This window comes from Miniopterus schreibersii, assembly GCF_964146895.1.
Source record: "Miniopterus schreibersii genome assembly, chromosome: 22".
In the NCBI taxonomy this organism is placed as follows: Eukaryota; Metazoa; Chordata; class Mammalia; order Chiroptera; family Miniopteridae; genus Miniopterus; species Miniopterus schreibersii.
The window spans coordinates 3146073-3169301 of record NC_138124.1 but is presented as its reverse complement, the minus strand read 5'-3'; the positions used below and the strand labels follow the sequence as shown (position 1 = coordinate 3169301).

The 23229-nt window shown below is 51.8% G+C and overlaps 1 protein-coding gene across 4 annotated transcripts in view; it reads right to left on the bottom strand.

The window, feature by feature from the left end:
* ADAMTS17 (ADAM metallopeptidase with thrombospondin type 1 motif 17) overlaps positions 1-23229 on the bottom strand; it is a 156158-nt gene that overhangs the window by 44761 nt on the left and 88168 nt on the right. The window contains exons 11-16 of one of the 4 annotated variants that reach the window (XM_081124765.1): positions 20188-20292; positions 19072-19217; positions 11184-11350; positions 6464-6591; positions 2456-2576; positions 1119-1187 (exon numbers count right to left, since the gene is read on the bottom strand). In XM_081124765.1, the coding sequence (XP_080980891.1) occupies positions 1119-1187; positions 2456-2576; positions 6464-6591; positions 11184-11350; positions 19072-19217; positions 20188-20292 (736 nt within the window). The remainder of the gene's footprint in view (positions 1-1118; positions 1188-2455; positions 2577-6463; positions 6592-11183; positions 11351-19071; positions 19218-20187; positions 20293-23229) is intronic. The other 3 variants (XM_081124766.1, XM_081124767.1, XM_081124768.1) reach the window with 3 other exon arrangements.

Sequence of the window (23229 nt, the reverse complement as noted above, 5' to 3'; positions counted from 1 at the left end):
TTATCTTTGGAATAATTTTCCATTCTAGTCTCTGCCATTAAGTAGAAGACATCTAGTTAGAGGGACACAATTTGGTTTCATGAGGAAGCCATGGATAAATGCAACGCCTTTGCCATTTTTGCTGTGAGGACAAGTAGAACGAACGTCAAAGTGACGTTGACCTTAACCTTGTCTCAACTCTTCTGAATATGGGTATTGCCAAGCTATGAGTGCATTTCCCTGAGAAGGGATTTTTGCTGGAATTTCCCAAGTAGACTTGCTTTTAGATGATTTGGGGGCCACATTTTCCCCCTGTGCTGTCAGCAGGCTTCACTTTTTTTGGGAAAAAACGCTTTTTGCTTGTAAGGCACCATGAGAACACACAGGTCAAACCCTGGCTATGTGAACTGAGGCTGGACTTTTCCTCAGGTTGTATCAAACATATATAAAGATAAATCAAAGTTATTTTTTGTAATTAACTCAGAAAATAATTATGTATGAGTTTATATTTTTTCCTACTTACAAAAGTTGTTTGTGAGACTACTACTATCTTCATTTTCCCTAAAGGTTGTCTGGGTCTAATTGAAAAGAACCGATTTCTTGGGGAGCCCATGAGGCCAGACTAATACTCTCATCCACCCCTCAGAACGTGAGGTCAGTGCGGACACGCCAAAGCACAGCCATGACCTTGAACTTCAGCGGGACAGCCAGGTGGGTGTCACCAAGTGCCCGCTGCCCTCTGGAAAACCCAACCCTGTGATCTGGATACTTTCCCACGCAGGGAAGGGCCACCTGTGGCTACATTTTCTGGACGTCCTAGTATTTTCTGCCGAAGTGCCAGGTGTGGCCAAGGAAAACAAAGATGCACCCCTGGCCCACGGACATGTTTCTGTCCGGCTTCCAACCCCGCGACTCTTTATCTTTTATAGCTTTAAGGTTGGTTTTAGTCTACAGCTTTTCTTTTGGGCAATTGGTCTTCAACATTAGTTAGTTATATAGAAGCAATGAATGGCCTTTGTGTCTATCCATGGCTCATTTCCATTCATCTGCCCAGGAAACGTTCAGACACATGAGCAAGGCAAGAACCCTTCACCGGGCATTCCACCGCCAGGACTGCACGCCACATCCACACATCTTACATGAGAAACACTTGGGAACAGCCTTTGCCATCACACACGTAGACACCTTCGTACAAAGGTTATTCTTGACTGAGAAAAAGAAATACATTGCAGTCGGTTTCCAGGCATATTTCAGGAACTGGTTGAAATCGTAATTCTTAATCACAGAGAAGTAAAGCGTCCTACGTCACTGTCGCATGCTGGTCAATTTCCTCAAGGAACCTGCATGCCTGGTACGTGGCAGGGTTCTCAAGGTAACTAGAATAAATATGGGCCATGCGGAGCTATCCACATTCCAGAGGGACAGATCATGTCACCCTCCCTGTTAAGAACAGACTGTAAGAAGATTCTCTTTAAGAACAAAATGCAAAGGGTGCAGAACTCGTGGGTCACCATGGTTGGTTCCCTGTGGATGCCAGTCCCCTTTCTGGTGCTCAGGACAGCATGGAATCAAGACAATAATGTCAAAATGACAACCTAATGGAGTGAAAGCATCGTACCAGGAACTTTCAAATTACTCCATTCACAACACTTAGCTGTTTCAACTCAACTGAAGGCTGGGCGCACCCATGAGAAAAGCAGTGTGAGAGCCAACTCGAGTGGCTTCCTTCCATAGATGAGTTGCTGAGGACCTTGACCTGTTCAACGCTGGGCGGCAACAGGCCAGGGGGTAATAAATAACCCGTGCTCAGGATGCCGTATGCCCCGTCGCTGCACTGGGGCCTCTCAAGCACACGAGAGGGTGACATCCTGGAGGGTGTGGACGCCGTTCCTGTGTGGGTCTGCTCGGAATTCCCGGCTTAGGTGTTTAAGGTAAAAGGGCCCAGGAGAGTTCAGACAAGGGTCAGGATTTCATATAATTGGGCAAAAAGCCTGCGTTTGATTGCTTTTTATCTCTCTGGTATGGTATTTCTCTTTGATTTCCACCCTTAAGTGTGATAAGACATTCCTCCTTTGGAGCTGGGCAGAGATGAAAGTTACCTTCCTATCTGAGCTGACAGAACTAGCCAGTCCATCCAGCCACACTTGGAGCCACCTACATGTGACATGACCCAGGGGGCTTTATTCCATTTCTAAGTTCGGTTTTTCCTTCAGCCCGAAATGTCCTGCCCCAACCCCACCGACAGCGAATCTCGCTACTTGTTCCTTAGGGCTCGGGGGCCACCCTCGTCTGCCTGGGTCACTGTTGGTAAAACACCTTTCTCTGACTTTCAGAAATCATGACACTGAGGTTCCAGGTCACCCTATTATCAGCTAGCCCTCAAATAAGAAGTGCGGGGAGGGCACATGTTCATTGGTTTGGGGGCAAAGGGTATAAAATACACATAAGATACTGGTTCGAGCTGTCTCGCACTCACCTGTCCCCCGGGAGTGGCTGAAGTCGCCCTTGACCACGCGGCAGGTCTTGCCGTCCCCGCTGCACACCCCGCACCGGTCCTCCTTGGCCGCAGACCCGATGATGCCGTCACAGCCGATTTTCTACATAACCAGAGGGCAGGGTTATCCTGGGTTTAAGACTCAGAGGGGTTTGTAACGAGGCTGCCCTCTCCGTGGGGCCCAGCAGGCACGGTGCCGGGCCCACAATGCTTTCAGAGGCCCGAGAAAATATTTCAGTTTATTGTAAACACAGAAGAGAAAAAAAATGAATGGAATCCAGCTTCTATTCTGTTTGTCCTTATACCCACAGAGCCATCAAATACATCCTTCAGTATTTGTTATAGAGAAGGGGGCCCAGGAAGGGAAAGGTGGCCCCAAAAGTCACACTGAGGCCTGACGCCCCCGCACCTTCTAGAGATACCTGAGCCAGAGGTCACGGGTAGGGAATGGCCGCTCCCACACACCACCCGGTGTGGCCGCAATTCCACACGATTCCATCGTACTTGTTAAATAAATACCTAAAAGCCCCCAGCTCAGTGGAGCAGTTTGGTTCTCTTGTGTTGGAACTGGGACTTTCTCCTACAGGTTTTGATGGCCTTTGTTTTTGTGGTATTTTTCTAAAATTTCTGGCTGGGAAGGAAAGCACTTGCTTTCTTCAACGTAAAAGCTATGTTCCAACGACTCCTTCGTTCTCTCTCTTCCACTGGAGGGACGCCGCTGGCTTATTTTAACTTGGACCGAAGGCTTCCAGGCCGGCGGCACAGCCCTCCTCCGGGCAGTCCCTGGGCTCCGGGTCAGCTCCACCAATTCCCGCAGCCTGCGCCTTCCCCTTTCTCAACTTCGCCCTTGTTTGGTTAAACTACACGTAATTTCTCCAGAATGGATGCCTGGAAAATAACATTTCTGAGTTCTTCCGTATCTCGAAATTATTTTGCTCGCATGCTTGGTTGATGATTTGGCTGCAGAATTATATAATTCTGCAGAATTCTATAATTATCTCAATTTTCTGCCAGGGTGAGTTTTTCTGTGTGTTTTTCTTGGTCTTTCTCATGCCGGCTGCTGGTTTTCTTCAAATGGCAGATCATCTCTGGTTGACCACTCCTATTTGAGAAGGAGGCACATGGAAAGACCAACCCAGGGAGCTAGATTCGAGGGTGGGGATGTCTCGTGGCGGGCTTCCATTTGGAACTGGTGGGTGGGAAGACGGAGTCTACCCCCAAACCCAGAAGGGTGAGGGCCGTGCTCAGGCGCTGAGGTCACGCACCTGCTCCAATTGTCCTTGAACAGTTTGTCACACAACGTTGGACAGGAGCCCCGATATTTTGCCTGAAGATAATAACAGGCCGTCAAGCTCCGGGTGCAGAGCTGGGCATGGTCAGCCACGGCGCACGAAGCCCTGACTCATCTCATTATTTCCAGTTAAATAAATTCTCACTCCCAGCCTCCATCCCCAGATCCTGGACTCCCTCAAGCATGTTGCTTTCTTCTTGGTTGCCACTCCCCACTGGCCCCAGTTCTGGTGGCTGCTGCTTTGTTCCTCCCGCGACACTGCCATCCACTTGTGTCATCCGTTGTCCAAGGGTGACCTCTCCTTCTCTTCACCATGTGTCTGTGCTACGCGCCCGGGGACGGGAGAGCGAACACGGGGCTCAGCCTGCTGGCTTCCTCCCGAAGTTGGTGTGGGAGGTTAATTAGATGACAGGGTGCAGGGAACGACTTCAGGCTTTGAGGCCTGCTATCAATAAAGCTCTGGCACCGACACAGAGATGTCGGCTGCGGGGTCATGGCGTGAGGAAAAGCAGCAGCCAGGAGGGCGCTGTGGAAGTGCGGGCCCAGCCAAGCAGTAAACTCCCTGTCCGTTTGCCTGCGTGCTTGTCGCCCCTTCTGCACACGGGGGGGCTCTGAGGCCAGACTCTCTTACAATTCTCCCAAATCCCACCAGGAATTCATTTGCTTAACAGGCCACTGTACACAGAATGGGAGGCCAATAAATTCTGGGCCCGTGGAAATGGGGTCCAGATCCCAGAAGCACTGCCGTCCCACGAGCAGGTGACCCCACCTCCCACGCATCTGCTCATTGGCTTCTCTTTTCAATAAGCTGTCCAAAGCTCTCCTCCGAGCCAGCTCCTGGGGGAACACAGATAATCAGGCACAATCCCTCCATGAAGAAGCTTCCAGGCCCTGAAGGTGTTTCATTTTGGTTTGGTGTCCATCAAGCCCGGGATGTGCACAGAGGTTAGGGTCCCGAGGAAGGGGGACCCTCAGCGGAGCGAGTTGGCTGCAGTGAGCATACGCTGCTTGGGCCTTAAAGGAAAGCCGAGCCCATCCGGTTCCAGGTATATTCAGGCCTGTCCATCGGTCTGATGCACCCACGGGAGGTCAGTAGCTCCGAGGCAAGTTGGGTGTCAGAGGCGCGTGAACTTGATTTCTTTGCTTCTGGAGGCCAGCAGTAGGACTCATTACTGATGGGGCCCCTGATTTATAGGGACTTGCTGAAAAATGGACAATGTTTGTGTTTCTTCCCCCCACTCGCTCTCACTTTTATGAGCACTGTTAAGTTTCATTTCAGCATGTTAAGTAATTTGTGACTCACTGCAATGAAACTGAGCTCAGGCCTCATAAAAACAGAGTAAGATGGTATTTCCATGTTTCGTGCTATGGTCTGAATCAGGCTGCTGTTTGGAGCTCCCTGGAATCCGCTCACAAGGCCATTTTGGAGCCTCTCGTCCCCTCCATTCCCTACCAGCTCCTCACTGTGCTCCTCAAAATTTCCCGGAACTCCTTCTGCTACCCCCAAATAGCAAAAGTTCCAGCGGGAGAAACGGAAGGAAAAGCTAGTAAGTAAACTATGGCGATATTTGTGTAAGTGCTGCCTAGTGAAAAAGTGGGGATAATTTCTAATTATAATTTATCCATGATAATTAGATGGTATCATGAATAGCTGCAGATCCTCTGCTCATAAACCCGAGATGATTTTTTATTACTCTTCCTACTGTGGTCTTTAACCAATCTTTCCTTCACAACCACCACTGGAGTCCCAGAACATTCTACGTGGGCAATGACTAAAACAAGGATAAATGCCGTATTTCTATTTAATTGCCCATCAGCTTATTTAAGTCTGCTCACTTTTATTACAACAATTCATTAATGATGACTTTACTAATTTGGCTTTTTGTCAGAATTGACGTAACAGTGGCGCTCAAGTTAACCTTTATTGTTTCTCTCTGAAGGATGGGTATTGCTGGCAAAACCACCGGTGGTATTTTTAATTTCCTTCAGAGAGTGAGTTGTCTCTCAACGTCTTAATCTCACCAGGTGCTTGCAGGTAGGTGGTGTTTCTGCTAGGGCTACTGGGCTGCCAGGTGGCATCGCCTGAGCCACACCCTTCTAGGCGCCCGAGATACGCAGCCTCCTGACACCCCTCCCCTGAGTCCCGGTCACCTCTGTTACTCTCACCCTCCCTCCCTCCTTTCTTTCTGTCGTCTTAAATGACATTTAGCATCATTCCGAGGAGTCAGACACCCAACGTCAGGATGGGTTTGGGGGCAATATCCTGGTGGGTGGAGAGCGGTCCCCAAAAGCCAGGCATATCTATTTCCCTGGGTACCATTTGTGACAGCATCTGCTTAGTTCATCTTCTGTAGGGAACCAGAGCAGAGCTTGTCCAAAAACATATGTTCACACATACCTGCCAGTCTCACCTTAGCATCCCACCCGCTCTTCCCTTTGTCATGACGTCTAAAGCTATTTAAACATTTCTGAACATTTAAACACTACGTGGCTGCTCCTCTTTCAGCCACCTCAACTCCCGGGTGGCCTGCAGGAGGGGTGCCAGGCTGTGGGAGGCAGCACCCCTGGCACCTTCTTAAGAAAACCCACTCCCCCCGGTCTCCCGAGACCCCCGCCCCACGACAAGCTTCTCTGAGGAGAGGGAGCCCCCTCTTCAAAGCCCCACCAAGGACAGGAAGGACAGGAAGAAAACACGTCACCTGGCACCTGCCATGCACGCAGAGGTCGGTCTCGTAGGGCCCGCAGGGCGTGCCATCCAGGACCCTGTCGGCCACCAGCAGCGGGGACTCCTTCCCCAGGGGCGAGCAGTACAGTTCACACGGCTTATCTGAGGAGGGAAAGGGGCAAACGATGACGTGGGAAGGGGGGGTGTAGGCCATGCAGGGCGCAGTGATTATTTTGCAAAGGAACCTGCAGACAGAGAAACACCGACACCTGTGTGCTGGGACCTTTGTCTCCACCCCAGTCTCCCCAGTGGGTCACTCCAGCGGTGCTTGGTGAGCAAGCCTGAGGCAGGGACGGCCTTCTGGAGCTGACAGGACCTCGGAGGATCTGGACACGGAGCCAGAGAGTTCTCGCTAGAGCAGATAGGCTGTCACCCAGAGTCGGGGCTTCCGTGAATGAGCCACGTTCACTAAGCTGCCACTGTGCTCAGCAGCTTTCCGTGGCTCGTGCCCCAGGGAGCTCTGATCCACACACTCAGTGGGAAGGCTCGTCTCAGGCCGCCGGAGAGAAGTGTTCTAAGGTTATAAGGAAGGGTCCCTTGGCCAAAGCAGTTTGAAAACGGGGGATTTTAATAATCTTTACACTGACGTGTTGCCCTAATACTTGGAGCACTGAGCTTTGAGGTGATTCACTGAACAGCAGTAATAATGCTGGTGACGGTGACAAAATCATAAATAACAATTAGTATCAATCATGTGCCAGGCAGCAGGCTAACTGGTGTCTATAGCTTCACCAATCAGTCTTTTCCCCACTACGACTTACATCAAGTCTCAGTTGATTGGACCAGCAGCGGCCACCTGACCATAGCTGGACCAATCAAAGTCTCTTTTCCCACCATGACTTCATAGTCAGGTCTCAGCTGATTGGACCAACAGTGGCCACTTGACCATAGCTGGACCAATCAAAGTCTCTTTTCCCACCATGACTTCATAGTCAGGTCTCAGTTGATTGGACCAGCAGTGGCCATCTGACCATAGCTGGACCAATCAAAGTCTCTTTTCCCACCCTGACTTCATAGCCAGGTCTCAGTTGGTTGGACCAACACTGGCCACCTGACCATATTTGGACCAGGGTCTCTGTCCTGGGAAATCAGCCTTGTAATTCTGATAGAGGTGGTCTCTATTCATGGTTGGTGGGTCCCAAGAAGTCTAGACAACCTTACCCATAATTCAGGAACCACAAAAGCTCTAAAAATGGCATTTTCTTAACATCTGTGACAAACACATTTGCCAGCAGAGCAGCCTTGGCTGGCATGAGGCTGTTGGTACTGTTCAGAATCCCACTTGGAGGCTGCTGTTCATGGGTTACCTAGTAGAGGTGTCCATGTGTCTGACTGTGGGGGGCTTCCCTGGACCTCGCCGAGGGTATTAAGTAACATACGGTTGCCGTAGTGTTGCTACCTGTCTAACACATGAAATCCTCTGAATTCTGAACCACACCTGGACCCAGAGGATCTGGATAAGGGTTGAGAACTGACATGAAAGGCGCTGTGGCCTTCATCAGCCTGCGTGGAGACGAGCTGTGAGAAAGCCATTCTGCGGCTAGGGCAGGAAGAAATGACTCACACACGGGAGCTGTGGTGGACGTGGGGAGCACTCCCGACCTCTTCAGAGGCCCTGGCCTCAGACCCTCGTCCTGGCCCCGGGACCAGTGAGGCGCCCGGTATCTCTGCAACAACTTCCCTCTTCTTTGCTAAGCGCCTCCAGCCGGCCTGGCCGAGTTGGAGCGAGGGAGCCCTCACCATGATACCCTGCCTGTCCCCTGGGAGGCTCAGACCCAGAGGGGTTCAGCCGTGCTGGGGAGACGGAGCTGGGAATGCACTTCCACGTCCAGACACGGCCTCTGCCAAGCCCTCCGACACTTCAGTGGGCACGTGGCCTGCTGGCCTCGCCAGGGAGGCCTGAACTCTTGAAGGTTTCCACTTAAATGAGATTCCACGGGGAAAGCAGCAATGGGGTGGGTTTGGCAATGGGCCACCTCCATGGGTTCTGTCTGTAGGCTTTTCCACGGAGAAATGGTTTCTAAGGAGAGTCTTTGTCTTCTGTTGGAGGTGGTACGGATTTGTGGTCCTGAGTCCTCCCTTGGAAAATCTACCTCTGCAAGAATTTCCTTCTTTTTTTTTTTTTTTTCAATAAGAGAAAAAAGAAAAAATATAGCTTCTCCTTCCCTGAACTGTGCGTCACCCGCCAAAGAATTCCGCAGCGATAGCAATGCTATGAATAGGGCAGTCATAATGGGCTTCCGAAGAGCCTGGAGCCCGACCGCAGGAATCGTTCCTATCACTGCTGAGCTAGAATCGAGCCTTTTATAAAGCGAGTTCTGAGAGGAACACTTAGAATCTGCACCCCCCCCACCCCCCACCCCCCAGTCCTCTGAATTGGCCATTTATTATTTGTGAAACGCTCCTTTAAAAAGTGCTAGCTTCTGTTTATATTTGAGAAGGAAATGAAACCGAATCTGCGAGAAGGCCTGACAGTTCCACCCCAGATGGGGACGTGTCCCTTGCAAAGCCCTGAACTTGAGGTCTCCCCTTCAAAGGCAAAGTGCTTACTGCGCGCTGGCTGCCCTTATCAAATATGGTTGCCTTTTCAGATCAAAGGCCGTGGCGCTCTGGCTATCAACGGTTTCTTGCTTCGGAAGGAAGCAAAGCGAAAAGTGACAGGGTGAAAACATCCTGAGCGCAATGAGCTTCCCCAAATAGCTGCACTGTGAGGCCTCCTGGAGGGGTATCTGGGCAGACACCCGTCTCAGCCGCTGCGATGATAAGGGGACCGAGGAGGTCAGCCATCTAACAGTGGTTAGACGCTAAATAGAAGTTTAATCTGGACTTGGAGAAATCGGTGGAAAAACAGACATTTAAGTGGGATTTCTGCGTTGAATAAATGAGGCAGGAGAACTGAAAAACTGAGCAAGAGGGGAAGGAAAGAATAATAAAAACCCCGTGCACATAGCTGAGTGGAAATGCTAACGGGGTGAGTCTGTCTTGGACCTGACCTCCTCTTGCTCCTGAGAAGTGGGAGAGGACCTCGGCATCTTTGGCTATCAGTCTGGCGATGGCTGAAGGTTTGGAAGCATGGCAGCTGCTGCCGGGGCCACCTCCCTCCCGATTAGGGATCCAAGTGTGCCCGAGGCTTCTGGAAGCCTCCTGTGCTTCCTGCGTCTGATGACTGGCCAGGCAGAGGGCAGCGAGGGTCGTGGGTGAGCCTCTGCCTCCGGCTGCACAAGCTCCGCTCAGGAGGGCGGGTCTCCTCTCTCCCTTGTCTGCATGGCAGGCTGAGGTTATAAAGGCTACGCTTTGGAAGTCTGCTGGGGAGGTGACAGAGCCGCTACAATCACAGCTCCCATCGGTGGTTGTCTTCTTCAAAAAAGAAAATGTCTGGGGAACTCCCTGACGCTTTAAAATGAGCCCTCTGCTGGGAGGGTTGGCATTATCTGCCAGGACTGAGAACACACCACGTCAGTTTACAATCAGTTCAAAGTGGAGGGGCCGGGTTGTTGGGTTAAAAGCTGGAGGTCTGTGGCCATTATTCTGTGATGTCTGGGCCTGTGTCCCGCACAGCTATGCACCCTTGAGCTGGTCGTAGCAGATGCACAACATAGATTTCCAAGGTCCCCTTGTGTCACGGGGAAGAAACTTAAGACCTGGCACAGGAACCTAATTTTCCTGCAAAAGACTTTGGAGGCTGCGTAAAAACTGGGCCGGGCTGCTTTAGTTCCTATTAAAGCTCCCTCACTCGGCACTCACGAAGTCATGCTTTCTGTCTCACTCGAGTAGTGGAAGCCAGATGATAGCTGGTTATTTTCTGAGTCAGCTCCTCCGGAACCGGGGTCAGCTCCCTCTCTGCTTTTCATCAGCTACGGGAGCTCAGACATGTCACGGAACCTGTAACCTCTCCTCTTCTGCATGGCTGGTTTTGCATATTAAATGAGATGATGTATGCAGAGCTAGCGTGAGCCTGACACATATGTGCTCGATCAATGGGACCATACTCAGTCTGGTTTCCTGAAGATGCACAGAATTTTAAGTGTAAAAAAAAACCCTGCGCTAGATCCTATGGGGTCCTGATCGACGATAAACAGACATCACGAGTCCTACAGACGGGATGCACCGCCTAGGATGTTCTCGGCCACTGGAAACGCTTGCGACAGCGCAGCGGTCAGAGTCACTTAATCTGGGAGAAAGCTCTTAGAAAGGAAATGTGGCCCGGGCTTATCACTTTCACCAAGCTGCAAACCGTCCTCACAACTGTTCCCCAAACATGTCAAAGAGTAAGAACCAACCCAAATGGACAAGGGAGATGCAAGAGAGCATCGACACTGCAGAGGGAAGCGGCAGACACCCAAGCCCACTACCCGCCCCACGTGGCCTCCCCCGCCTCGACGTTGGCCCCGGCCCCTCAGCACATGGCAGCGAGCAGCCGGCTGCCAGCACGCCCGCCTTGCTGCAAATGGGGGTGCCGGAGGAATCTGGGCCGCCGCCTGCCTCCCAGCTGCTTTTGGGAAATCTCACGGAGCTGGGTCATGCAAGTTCAACCCCGCTGCTCGGGAAGCGGGTCCAAGGCTGGCTTGCGCGGGAGGACTGGAGCATCCTGCTGGGTGGGTTACAGGGTCGGGGGGTGCCCTCCGGGTTTTCCTAGGAGGTGTTTATGTTCCTGGGAAAGGAAGGGAGGAAGAGGAAGCGCCACACTCCTTTACCGTCAACCACCACCGCTGTCAGCAGGCCCTTCTTCTTGCTGCTCAGCCGGTCGTGCGTCTGGCACTGCTGGTCGCGGAAACTGGGCAGCCCCTTGGGGCAGGGCAGGTTCTCGCAGACGGCGTGCTCCACGCTGGCGCCCAGGCAGTGCGTGCCTCCGGGCCCGGGGCTAGAGGGGAGAGATGGGTCCACGTTAACCAGATGGAGCCGTGGATATAGCGGGCGTTCCGTTTTTGCCTCCCTGCCAGGAGAGGGAGGGGCTGGGCGAGCTTTCCAGAGCACCCCCTCTCCTCTGCACATCACATCTCGGCAGCCCCGGGCCCACGCTGACGGCAAGTTTCAGTGAGCCGTCAGGAAAATGCGTCCAGAGGCTGTAAATCAAGGTCATCTGGAAATGCAATATGGTGAGTATCAGTTCAGCAAGATCCACAAATTGTGTCTTTCATCTGAACTTAAAACTTGGCCATCTGTACCAAGAATATCCCAAGGGAAATTTATGGTGTGTGTGGGTTTTGTTTTCTTTGGTCTTCTATAAAATGAAGACCTTTAAAAGGCCCGTAGGTACACTGCTGAGGTAGCCAAGTTTCAGGATGAGTAAATAAATAGCTCTCATTTACTTTATAATGAAAAGAATCAGAATGATTAATTCCCTTGTTCATTGGCTTTGGGTAGACACCAGTCAGATCTCTGCTCTGAAACCTTTACCTGGGCAAGTGTGAGACCACGTGTGGTCAGTGACGCGGTCTTAGGCCCTAGATGCTTAGACTGGGGTTTTGACCAGTTCTGGAGACCCAGCTGGGTTCTCTGGCCAAGTCCACATATGAGGGGCATTGTGGAGGTGTCTGAGTTTGATCTCCAGGTTAGAAAATAGCAAAATCTCTCTAAGGTTTATGGGATCTGAAAACAGAGGGATCTTTTGTTCCTTTGCCCAGAGCACCAGTGAAGCAGGTGGGTCTCAAAGAAATGGCCCCGTGTGGCATTTTTCAGAAGATGGAGTTTCAGGCAGGCTCCCTGAGAGCCTGGAGCCTGAGTGCCAAGTGCAGACAGATGAATGGATTCCTGTGCCCAAAGCGTGGTGTGGACGGAACACAGATGGGCTGGCACTTGGAAGAGCCGCGTGGATCAGCAGGGGTGACATCTCTGTAACAGGTGAGCTCCCATAGCTGGGACCAGAGAAGGGATGGTGGGGGGGCAGTGCAGGGGTATATGGTGAGGAGTTATGGGTAGAACTGCATCCTGCCTAAAATTCTCATGCTGAAGTTCAAACCCCCAGCACCGCAGAATGTGCCCTTATTTGGAAGTAGGACCACTGCCGATGTAATTAGTTAAGATGAGGTCATCCTCGCGTAGGGTGAGCTCCTAATCTAATACAATGGGTATTGCTATAAAAAGGGAAATCTGGAAACAGACTTTCCCTTTTTATAACACCACCAGCACACGTGGGGAGAATGCCAAGTGAAGATGGCATCCAGGGTGATGCTTCTGCACACGACGGAGCACCAAACATGGCCAGCAAACTGCCAGCCGCGAGGAGACAGGCATGGGACAGACTCTCCCGCACAGGCCCAGAGGGAACCAACTCTGCCAACACCTTGACCTTGGATGTCCCGCCTCCCCAACTAGGAGAGAATAAGTCCCTGTTGTCTACGACGCCCACTTAGAGGTAGTTTGTTATGGCAGCTCTGGGAGGTGACTACGCCACATGTCATGAGGACCAGGCGCATCCTCACCGGACTTCGATGCAGACCCTGGGAAATGGGGCAAAACCCCCTGAAGTGATTAGGAATCCTCCATGGATGAGAGTGGAGTTAAAAAAAATACAAATCAGGTTGGTTTCTAGGAAATAAAGGAAGCTGTGCTTCCTACACACTTTAGGGTGTGAATCGAGATTTGCGCACGTCACATAATTCGCTTTGTGGGTTGTCATCGAGCTTTATTTGAGCTTCCGTTGCATCTGTCTCCCTCAATTGATGTTTCCAGATTTACGTCTGACTGACCCCCATATACCAATGACCACGAAGTCCCGCAGCAGGTCGGGGGAGAGGTTAGACATGACAACTCCTGGATCCGGCAGACAGTGAGCCTGTGGGGTTCCACGTGGGCCTCAGGGAGCTGCCTCCTGAATGCTGTTTACCCTGTTTCTAGCCCATCCCAACCTTATCCCATAGGCAGTCTCTTTTCAGCCCCCATCCAGCTCACTGCCCCATCTCTCCCCCATCCCCAGCTCTCTGCCTGTCCTAAAGGCCACCTCACCCCGAAGCCTATTATTCCTTCCTCCCTGGAGCCTCTCCTGACCTCGCTTGGGTCTCTGCCATGCAGCTTACCACCAACCTTGTAAAGTGCTCCCCTCGGTCCCTAGCTCTTTCTGTTCCTCTGCAGCCTCCACCAGGGAACTCACACAGGCTGGTCTTTAAGACGCAGTAGTTAGAATGAATTGAACTATATTATTAGAATGAATCTTAAAATGGCCAAAAGAGAGGGTGATGTCAGGGAAGGCGGTGGAATAGGAGGCACCAGGAACCCGTCTCTCTACCTAGACAACCACCGGATGGGCAGAAACTGCCTGAAGTAACAATTTTAAAACTGGAGTCTGTCTGAAAGGTTTCGGTACCTCCAGGAGGCAGCCTGGCTGGGAAGATGGGGTTCATTTTGGCCAATTCCCGTTTCCAGTGCGGTCGTGGCAATCTGTTCCCTATGCCCCAGTGGGCAATAAGGAGCTTTTCCTCCACATGCCTCGAAGGAGAGGGGCCGGTGAGTTGAGATCTCACCCTGAAGTGAGGCCCAGGCACTTGAGGACACTGTGAGAGGCTGTGGGGACAGAGGCGCCCTCACATAAACGAACAGCGATCATAAGCTCATGTGCCCAGAGGGCGCTCACTCTGCCTGCTCTTTGTGGCCATGACCTCGCCAAGTCTGCACAAACAACCAGGTGGGGTTCCTGACTGCGCCCTTCAGGTGAGGAAACAGCTCAGCTACGCTGGATGCAGCAGGAGCGGGCGGGGAGGGGGCTGCCCCGCGGCTCCCGAGGCTGGCCCACCGACACCGTCACCGTCACCTGGGGCGCGATGAATGTTTCGGCGCGCCTCTCCAATACCGACCCCCAGTTTCTATTTATACCCTAAGAGGATTTTCTAGACACGAATAAAGTAGAAGTTTAGATACAAAACGAAATGACTTGCACAAACACTTCCCAAGAAAGGATGTCCAGAGGCAAATACAGACACACGCGGATGTTCCACCTCACGGCTAATCAAAGAAATGCAAACAAAACCTCCGCGAGATCCACCCCGCACCCACGAGAACCGCCAAAGCAGAGAAGACGGCGCACCAAGCGCTGGTGAGGGTGGCGAGCAAGTGGAAGGAAGTTCACGGTTGCTCGGGGCAGTGGCGATGGCACAGCCGCTCTGCAAAGCTGGGTCCTCGTGGTCACACACGGGCGCACGGGGGGCCACCCCCCACCCCCACGGAGCCCACACGCGCCCGCATGGGTGCCCAACACACACTCTCGACTCTGGCGAGCCGCCCTGGGCAGGGAGCCGCACTCTGGGACGCGGGCCCTTTTCTGTGTGTGAAATTGTAATAAAGATGTTTACAACTAAGGTGAAGCACGAGGCAGAGGGGCTTTGGGGAGAAACTGGAAGTGTGGAGAGAGTCAGGTCCTCCCCAGCTCCTCAGGGCGGGGCTGTCTCCGGCCAGGGCGGGCCCCACGTGTTTGGGGCAGATGCCGGCACAGAGGGGAGGCGGCGAAGGCGTGCAGAGGTGAGCAGGGTCACACGGCTGAGATGCCGGGAGAGGAAGGACATGTCGAATGGAGGTGGGAGGAAGAGAGAGAGGCCAGTGGAGAAGCACTTTTCATGTCGTTGCTGGGCTCTGTTTAGTGAAGACGGATCAGAGGAGAAAGTCAAGACAGTGGCTCCGATGGGCTCACCATCGGGAGATGTGCGAGCTCAGGGGAGAGCCCGCCCCTCGGCCTCCAGTCTCTGACCCAGGAGCTCCCGCTAGGGAGCGGGACACCGTCGCCGGGTTTCAGAAGCGGGACAGGGCGGCTAACGCCCCTTCAGGGCAGCAGACATCCTAGTTTTACCTCTGAAAGGTATCCAAGTAACAGATGTAACTTAGGCTCCCATGTAGACCAGAATTTTAAAAAAACATCCATGCGAACACCAGGTCACTGGCGTGTGGAGAGAGCACATACGGGGGTTTCACTGTGGGAGCAAAAGCCTCCTCAGTCCTCACACTGGGTCTTAGAAGCAGCCTGCTCCCCCTTCTGATGCTCCTGGGGTGACCCCCCCCCGTGACCCTCCCACCTTCCTGGTCCCACGCTGCTTTCACCTGTCTGTCCTCCTTGGGCTCCAGCAGAGCCGGCTCTTCACACGACAGCATCTGAGCCTTTCCTCCCCTCTTCCTCCCCCGGCCCTCCCCCAAACAGGAGCCCTCCGACAGGGAAGAGCATCCGAATTAGAGGTGACCTATCTGCCTTGCAGTCTTTTGGCGGAAACTCCCACCCACAGGGACACAGATTATGGCAGGAGAGCGCGAGCCTAGGAAGCTGGGTTAAAAACATGGATGATCCCCAAGGCCTTGATGTCAGCTGGCAAGAAACGAAAATTCCAATAGCTGTAAAGACCAAGACTAGAGAAAAAAAGGGTGTGTGGGGGGGACTCTCCTGCCAGTGTTTTTGGACAGTGAATAAACCAGCTGCAGAAGACGGGAAAGGGGCCAGGAGTAAAGTGAAGGGGTGGGGACAGAGCTGTGGGAACGTTCCAAGCCCGAGATGTGCACAGCAGTGAGATTTGGACATCCTTGGGAAATCTCAAGGCAGCGAGCCTGGTGATTTAAGGACTGAGCCGGGGAGGGAATGTTGTTTTGGTCAGAGCTTGGCTCTGGGGCCTCGATCAGCTGTGTTTTGTAACAATCACCACATCAGGTCATTCTGCAAAAACAGCTGACAGCGGCTGCCTGGACTTCATAAGACAGTGCCTGCTGCACCCTGCAGCTCCCCAGGAGGCACCGGGCCTGCGGCTGAACCGCCCCCCCTCAGGCCGGCCCCTTCTCTCCCCTTTCACCTGGGGTGGTTCCGTGAGGGTGAGAAACGCGGTAGAACACAAGGGGAAAAGAGCCCACCGTTCCCTTCAGAACGGGAGGCAGAGCCACTCTGTTATTGCAAAAGATCGGACAGAGTACCAAGGTGTAAGTGTTACAGGAGCAAAACCATATTGCTTCTCTCACTCAGGACACCGCAGACCGGGTTAGACTCAGAGCTTGTCCTGAGAGGGCAGCGGGCACCCTACAGTCCCGGGGCACAGGGCGGGCGCCTGTGAAGACGACCCTCGTGTGTGCAGGGGGGCCTGGACCCCGCTCCCTGGCCGTTCACAGCATTTGGGCCTCAGCGAAGCCAGATGGTACAAGGCAGAGCTGATCCACCTTCCTGGCATGATAATTTACAATAACCTTAGTGTTTCGGGGGAAAACAATACTAGGTGTGTGTCTGGGGGCACCGGCAGTGCAGAGAGGCTGCGTGCACCCAGGCAGTGAGCTGGGCAGCACATGCTAGGAAGGCTGCTCTATGGACGCACAAAAGGCCGAATGGTGCCCCAACAGGTGTGGCCTTCGTGGGGCTCAGAAGCCAGTGGGGAAGACAAAGTGAAAACAAGGAACAAATACAGAAGAGTCATCACAAATTGTTCTAATACACGTACAACATTACGAAGGGTGCCGCCGAGACAGAGCGCAGAGCAAGCCGCCCGCCCGACGCAGGTGGTCAGGGCAGGGGGCCTGTCTGAGGAGAAGGTAAGTGAGGGGAGGGAGAGGAGCACTGACGGGGCCCAGAGGCTGGAGCATGTGTCTGAGAGCAGAAAGGAGGCTTCGAGGCTGCAGTGGGCTGAGTCCATGCAGAACCTACCAGTGTGGCCTTAATTGGAAAAAGGGTCTTGGCTGATGCAGTGAAGGAACTCTAATTGATGAGATGTGATCATCCTGAATTAGGGTGGGCCCTACATCCGATGACACATGTCCTTAGAAGACAAGACACACAGAGATGGAGGCCGAGGTCGCGGAGGGATAAGTCTTTCTTCTCGGGGCTGGAGGGGGGACTATTTAACTTCAACACAGAGCAATGTAAGGACTGAAACCACTCTGCATTAATCTCTCACCATTTAGCTAGACAGGGCATCTAACCATTTACCCATCTGTGATGATTAATTTTATGTCAGCTCGACTGGCCACAGGGCGCCCAGGTTAAACATTCGGGCTGTGTCTGGGAGGGTGTTTCTGGGTGAGAGAGATCAGCATTTCCGTCGGGGGACTTGGTAAAGCAGACTATCCTCTCCAGTGCTGTGGGTATCATCCAACCCATTGAGGGCCTGAATAGAATGAAAGGCAGAGGAACTGGTCGCCCACCCTCCTTGAGCTGGGACATCTCTCATCTCTGCCCTGGTTCTCAGGCCTCAGACTCACTGGCTCTCCTGGGTTTCCAGCTTAAAGACGGCAGACCTGGGACTTCTCAGTCTCCATGATCATGTGAGCCAATTCCTCATAATAAATACATCTATCTATGTATCTATGTATCTATGTATCTATCTATCATCTATCTATCTATCTATCTATCTATCTATCTATCTATCATCTATCTATCATCTATCTATCTATCTATCTATCTATCTATCTATCTATCATCTATCTATCTATCTATCATCTATCTATCATCATCTATCTATATTCTACCTATGTATCTATCTACTTATCTACCTATTGGTTCTGTTTCTTTGGAGAATCCTAATACACCATCAGCGCTCTTAATTAAGAAGTCACTCCTACAAGATTAAACACCTCCTGTGTGTCAGGCACACTGCTAGGTGCCAGAGGAGCAGGTTTTAACAAGACAAAATGTGTGATACCAACTCTGATAGCACAACTAGGGGGAAAAAATGGTGTTCCTGGCATTGACTAAACTGTGAGCATAAATTTCTCTTTAATCCAGAGGTTCTCAATCCTGGCCAGTGGAGTGACCCACAGATTTAAAACATCCGACTCCTGGGCCCCACCCCAGCGTGTGTGATTTATTTGGGCTGGGATACAGCCAGGGCATCGGGGGTTTTGAACACAAGAGGGGATCTGCTAATTATTCATCAACATGACTTAATTGTGGATATAAAACCTTTCTAATTCAGTCATAATTTATAACTTGCTCGTTTACAAAATTAATGGGATGCAGCTGAGGGCACATGAGATGGAAACCAGACCATTTAAAGAAATATTAAAAATGGGAAGTTTCGAGAGAAGAGAAAAACCTGCTTGGTGAAGGAATCAAGACTGAGCACAAAACTAGCCCCGAGCTTTCTGAAACCAAGATGCAGAAGTGAACAAGGGTCAGAGGGTCACCATAGTCGATAAAAGAAAACCTATTAGGAAAAAATACCTGAAATAAACCCAGTTTCAGTCAAATAGTTCTAAGAGGACAGCTTCAAATATGTGGACGAGCAAAACAGCTGACCCCACGGATGCTTTCGTGACTCATCAGCAGGCAGGCAGCTCCCAAGTCAGCTAGCAGCCAGTTTGCAGGTTGGCGTCTCTCTCCTTAGTCTACAGGCTTCCCTGGAATGACCCTCCACTGAGGAAGTCTGCGAAGCCGGCCAGGCGGGCCTGTCCTCCAGCTGTCCCTGGAAGCCTTTCGAGGGAGGCTCAGGCTCAGGCAAGGACCTGCCGCATCCGTGTTCCCAGAAAGAGCTCTGGGAAGCTGAGCGGCCACCTGAGAGACACAAGCCCCGCCCTGGGCCCCGGGTGTGTTTCAGTTTCCTTAGGTTCGGAGTCTCCTTGGGAGACAAACCCTGCACAAGGCGGTGAGAACTGCACGATCGGGGCACCAGGAGAGGCCTGGTCGGGGGCACTTACGGGGGGTTGTCACATTTCCTCTGCCGGAAGCGGGCTCCCGTCCCACACGTGCGGCTGCACATGCTCCAGGCGCCCCAGGGGCTCCAGTCTCCGTCCACGTGCTCTGGGATGGGCGTCTTGCTCACGCACTCCCCTGCTCGGCACCACTGAAACACAGCGCGTCCTTCCACGTGAAAAGTCACCATCACACCAGCCAATCGCTCTGCGTAACTTTGTCAAAGCAGGCTATCTCGGGGTGTGCGTGCTTGCTAACTCCGGGGACATTCCTCACTCACTCAACCTGACACCAGTATCCCTCCCCTCTAGGGTATGGGTTCTGCCCTAAACTTCCACATGAGATGTGCTCCTCTAGGGTTTGCTGAATTCCTAGAAACAGGATGAATCCATGTGGCTCATGAAGAGGCCTGGGTTTCTGCAAACGTGGCTGAATGTGAGTCTCACTCTGGAAGGCAGAGTGTCCTGTGTCCTAGTTCTGGGGGTCTGAACTTCAGGGTTGCGTTTACTGCTCAGAGGTGACAAAAGCCAGCCCCACATGGGTGAACCTTGGTTCCCTCTGAGGACAAGAGAAAGCCAGTCCTCCAACATGGAACTTCCCAACGTGTGCGACATAAACCCTGGAGCACAAGAGCTGATGTGTGGTTCCCGGTCGCAGCACCTCCTTTGATCCTGCAATAAGACTAAGGAGAAAGTCTGGCCCTGGACCCCTCTCTTCTCTCACAAGTATCAATCTCTCCTACTAATGAAGATCAGGCCGCAGGCTCACTCTCTGAACCTCTAGCTGGGATGGGACCACTGTTCTCCTCACATCCATTTCACAGTAGCCTTTAGTGTTATGGCAAGCAATCCTATTTTTCCACCTATGGTCTACCGATGTAAAAGTTTGCAAGTAAATGCACTTATGTGACAAAAGGAGGTCATTTAACGAAAATAATAAACAAATGATTCTTGTATCTTAAAAGAAAAAAAAAGATAAGTGGCCCTCTGCCCAGAGTGGGCTCCATGGGCATTTCTGGGGAGGCCCATGGGATTCTTCAGGGGTTCCTGAGAACAGGGAGACATACCCAATGCCCAGGAGGTGGAGGGGCTGCCCGCTGGGAGTGGTGATTGGCGGGTTACCTTGTCTGCCCCACACTCAGTGCCGTCCAGGGGAGGGTCCAGCTTGGTCTTGCAGGAGGCGTCTCCTTCCACCAGGCACCACAGTCCGGCGCACATCAGATGCTGCTGACACGGGAAGAAACGTGACTGCCTAGGATCACAGCAGGGGTGGTGAGGAGGGGGCCAGTGACTGGCTTGGGCTTGGGATTTGGAATAGCAGGGGAAGGAGGAAGGTCTGAATCTGGATGTCAGAAGAAATAAAAGGTGCGTCATTTCAACTGGTTCATTTAGCTCAACAAAATTCTGTGCATTTACTCCTGGGAAGGTTGTCTCCGGGGGAATCAGCTCGGCAGTCCAGCAGTAACCATTACACAGACCCAGAGCTGAGGACTCAGGGCCCCCCATGGGTGAAAGAGACAGCCTTCCATTCTCCCCGGGGTGACCCAACTTCTAGCTCAGCTGAGCTACGCACCATTTCTTATAGCATTTCACCTAGAGAATTTCTTCACATGCACATATACACAACTAAAGCAATTCTACTAAAGCAAAAAGTAGGCCTTTACAAATGCAGATTCCCACTTGTATTAAGAGGAAACTGGGATGTGGAAAAGGTGCTCAGAATGAGACAATTTACAAAAGTGCCTGCAGCGGACACAGCTGGTGTCCTCCCCATGTGCCTCGGTCTCCCCTGCAGGAGTTGGGGCAGACAGCATCCACACGCATCTCCCTGCTGGAGGCAACCCTGGCCACGGAGCAACGCTGGGCCCCGAGGGACGGGAGCTGAAGCGAGGTGGCTCTGAGGCAAGTTCCACGTGTGTCCCAGAGAGTCCAGGTGGGATGGCCCCGCTGTCCACGTGGTCGCCTGCCCATCTGTGCGCCTCTTGACTCTCCTCTCTCCACTTCCCTGCCCCATCACAGTGCTTCCTGGGATCACCTCCCAGATAAACTACTTGCACCCAAATCCTTGTCTCGTGGTCTGAAAATTGAGACCAGATGTACTTAAGGCTCTTTTAAAGACACAGCATTTCCAGGAAGCCAAACCCCATCATGGTGAAAAAATCCAAGCTGGGGCGGGGAAATGTCCCCCCCCCCCAGGGCAGGCGGGGGGACCTGGGGTGTACTTTGGGCAGGGCGAGGGGCAAGGGTCTCTGGCACAGCTCAGGGCAGGCTCAACGGGGTTCGCCAAGGGTGTGCCACGCTCAGTTTCAAGGTCTGCCGTCCCAAGGAATCTCAAACATCTGCACAGAAGATAGGTGCTGTCAACTCCACTGATGTCAGCAGATGTTCAGAAGTGGAAGGGACCAAAATAAGGGGGGGGGAAGGGCAAGAAAGTAGCACCCCAGGGGCTTTAACAAAAGAGCTGAGAAAAGCCCACAGCTCTTTCTCAGCTTTCACGTCTGTTGGAGCTGCTCTCTGCCTTGAAAGAAGTTGATGATTCAAGCGGAATATTGTGCGTTTGGGTTCAGAAAAGCCCCCACGTCCCCATTAGAATGGTAAAAAGATGAGAGCCTTGAGCTCAGCGCCGGCTGGTCCCATAAAGACCGACTGCACCTCATTAAATGTTTGATTCCATGCACTTTGACCCAAGAGCTCTTCGAGGGTGCGGTGTCAGTGTGCGGACACATGTTCCAGGGACAAGGCTGACCCAGGAGGTGAATTTATGGGGAGGGAGTACTTGGGATTAGGAGACATAACTGGCCCTTCAGGAGAGAGGGGGAGAAGGCGGCATAAACTGTTTATTATGCATTTTATAGACAGAACTTTCCCATAAAAGTTTCCTAATCATCCGAAAAAGAGCAAATGAGGTCAGGCAAAGACTTCTTAAACGGAATCCAAAAACTACGAACTATAAAGGGAAACACTAATGAATTACACTGTATTAAAATCAAGAACTTCTGTTTCTCGAAAGACAATTGTAAGGAAGTGAGAGAAGATATTTAATGTTTACCATATATGGGAGAGATATCTGTAATGCATAGAACAAAAGGTTGTATGCAGACTATATAGAAAACAAAAAACCAAAAATCTCCTAAAGATCAATTAAGAAAAAGACCCAGTCCTGGCCAGGTGGTTCAGTTGGTTGGAGGTTGGATCCCAGGTCCGGGCACATAGGGGAGGCAGCTGATCGATGTTTCTCTCTCACACTGATGTCTCCCCCCCCCCGCCCTCAAATCAATAAACATACCTTTGAGTGACGATTTTTAAAAAAAATACCAGTAGAAAAATGGGGAAGAGACTTAAACTGACACTTCACAAAACAGGATCTCTAAATATATAAGATGGCCAATAAACATATGAACAGGCGACCAGTTTCACTGGGGAAAGGCCAATTAAAATCACCACTATACCTCTACATGCCCACCAGAAAGAATGGCTAGACCGAGGGATGGAGAATTCCAAGTGTTGGCGAGGAAGGGAGGGCGAGAGGGAGGGAGGAAGAAAATGCACGCTTCGATTGGGGATGGGATCTGGACCTCACCTGTCACAAGGTAAAATCAGGAATATCAGGACTGCACGGGGAAATTACAAGGATACACCGTACGTGCAGGGAAGTCCCATCTCAGGTGTAGTGACACACACACGCACACACACCCCTCTCGCAAGAATTCCTGCCGGCCTGCACGCAGCCCTGGCTCTCTCCAACGTGAACATCCTATAATTAGCTGGTCCAGGCATAAGTCGGGTGAACAGTGGTAGAAAATACTCAGCACAGGATCTATACTAAGATAGCACAAACGAGAAGGGGAGAAAGAGCAGGCGGCAGAAAGCAGGTTAACGCTCACCAGGCAACCCAGCCACGGAATGACTAAGAACAGTGTGCAAGCGTCTGTGCATTAGCTTTTTTTAAAAAACATAGCAACTGTGTCTTTTCTCTTTGCATTGGCAAAAAGTAAGTATACGAGAACTCAGGGGAAAGATGAACAGGTCAAAGGAGATAACAATGGAACTATCAGAACTTGGTCGAGAAATGTCCGAGAAGATAAAATCAGACGACCAATGGAGACAACACTGAAAGCAGCGTGAGGGAGATGCCACGACACACACAGGGAGCTGAATGGATGG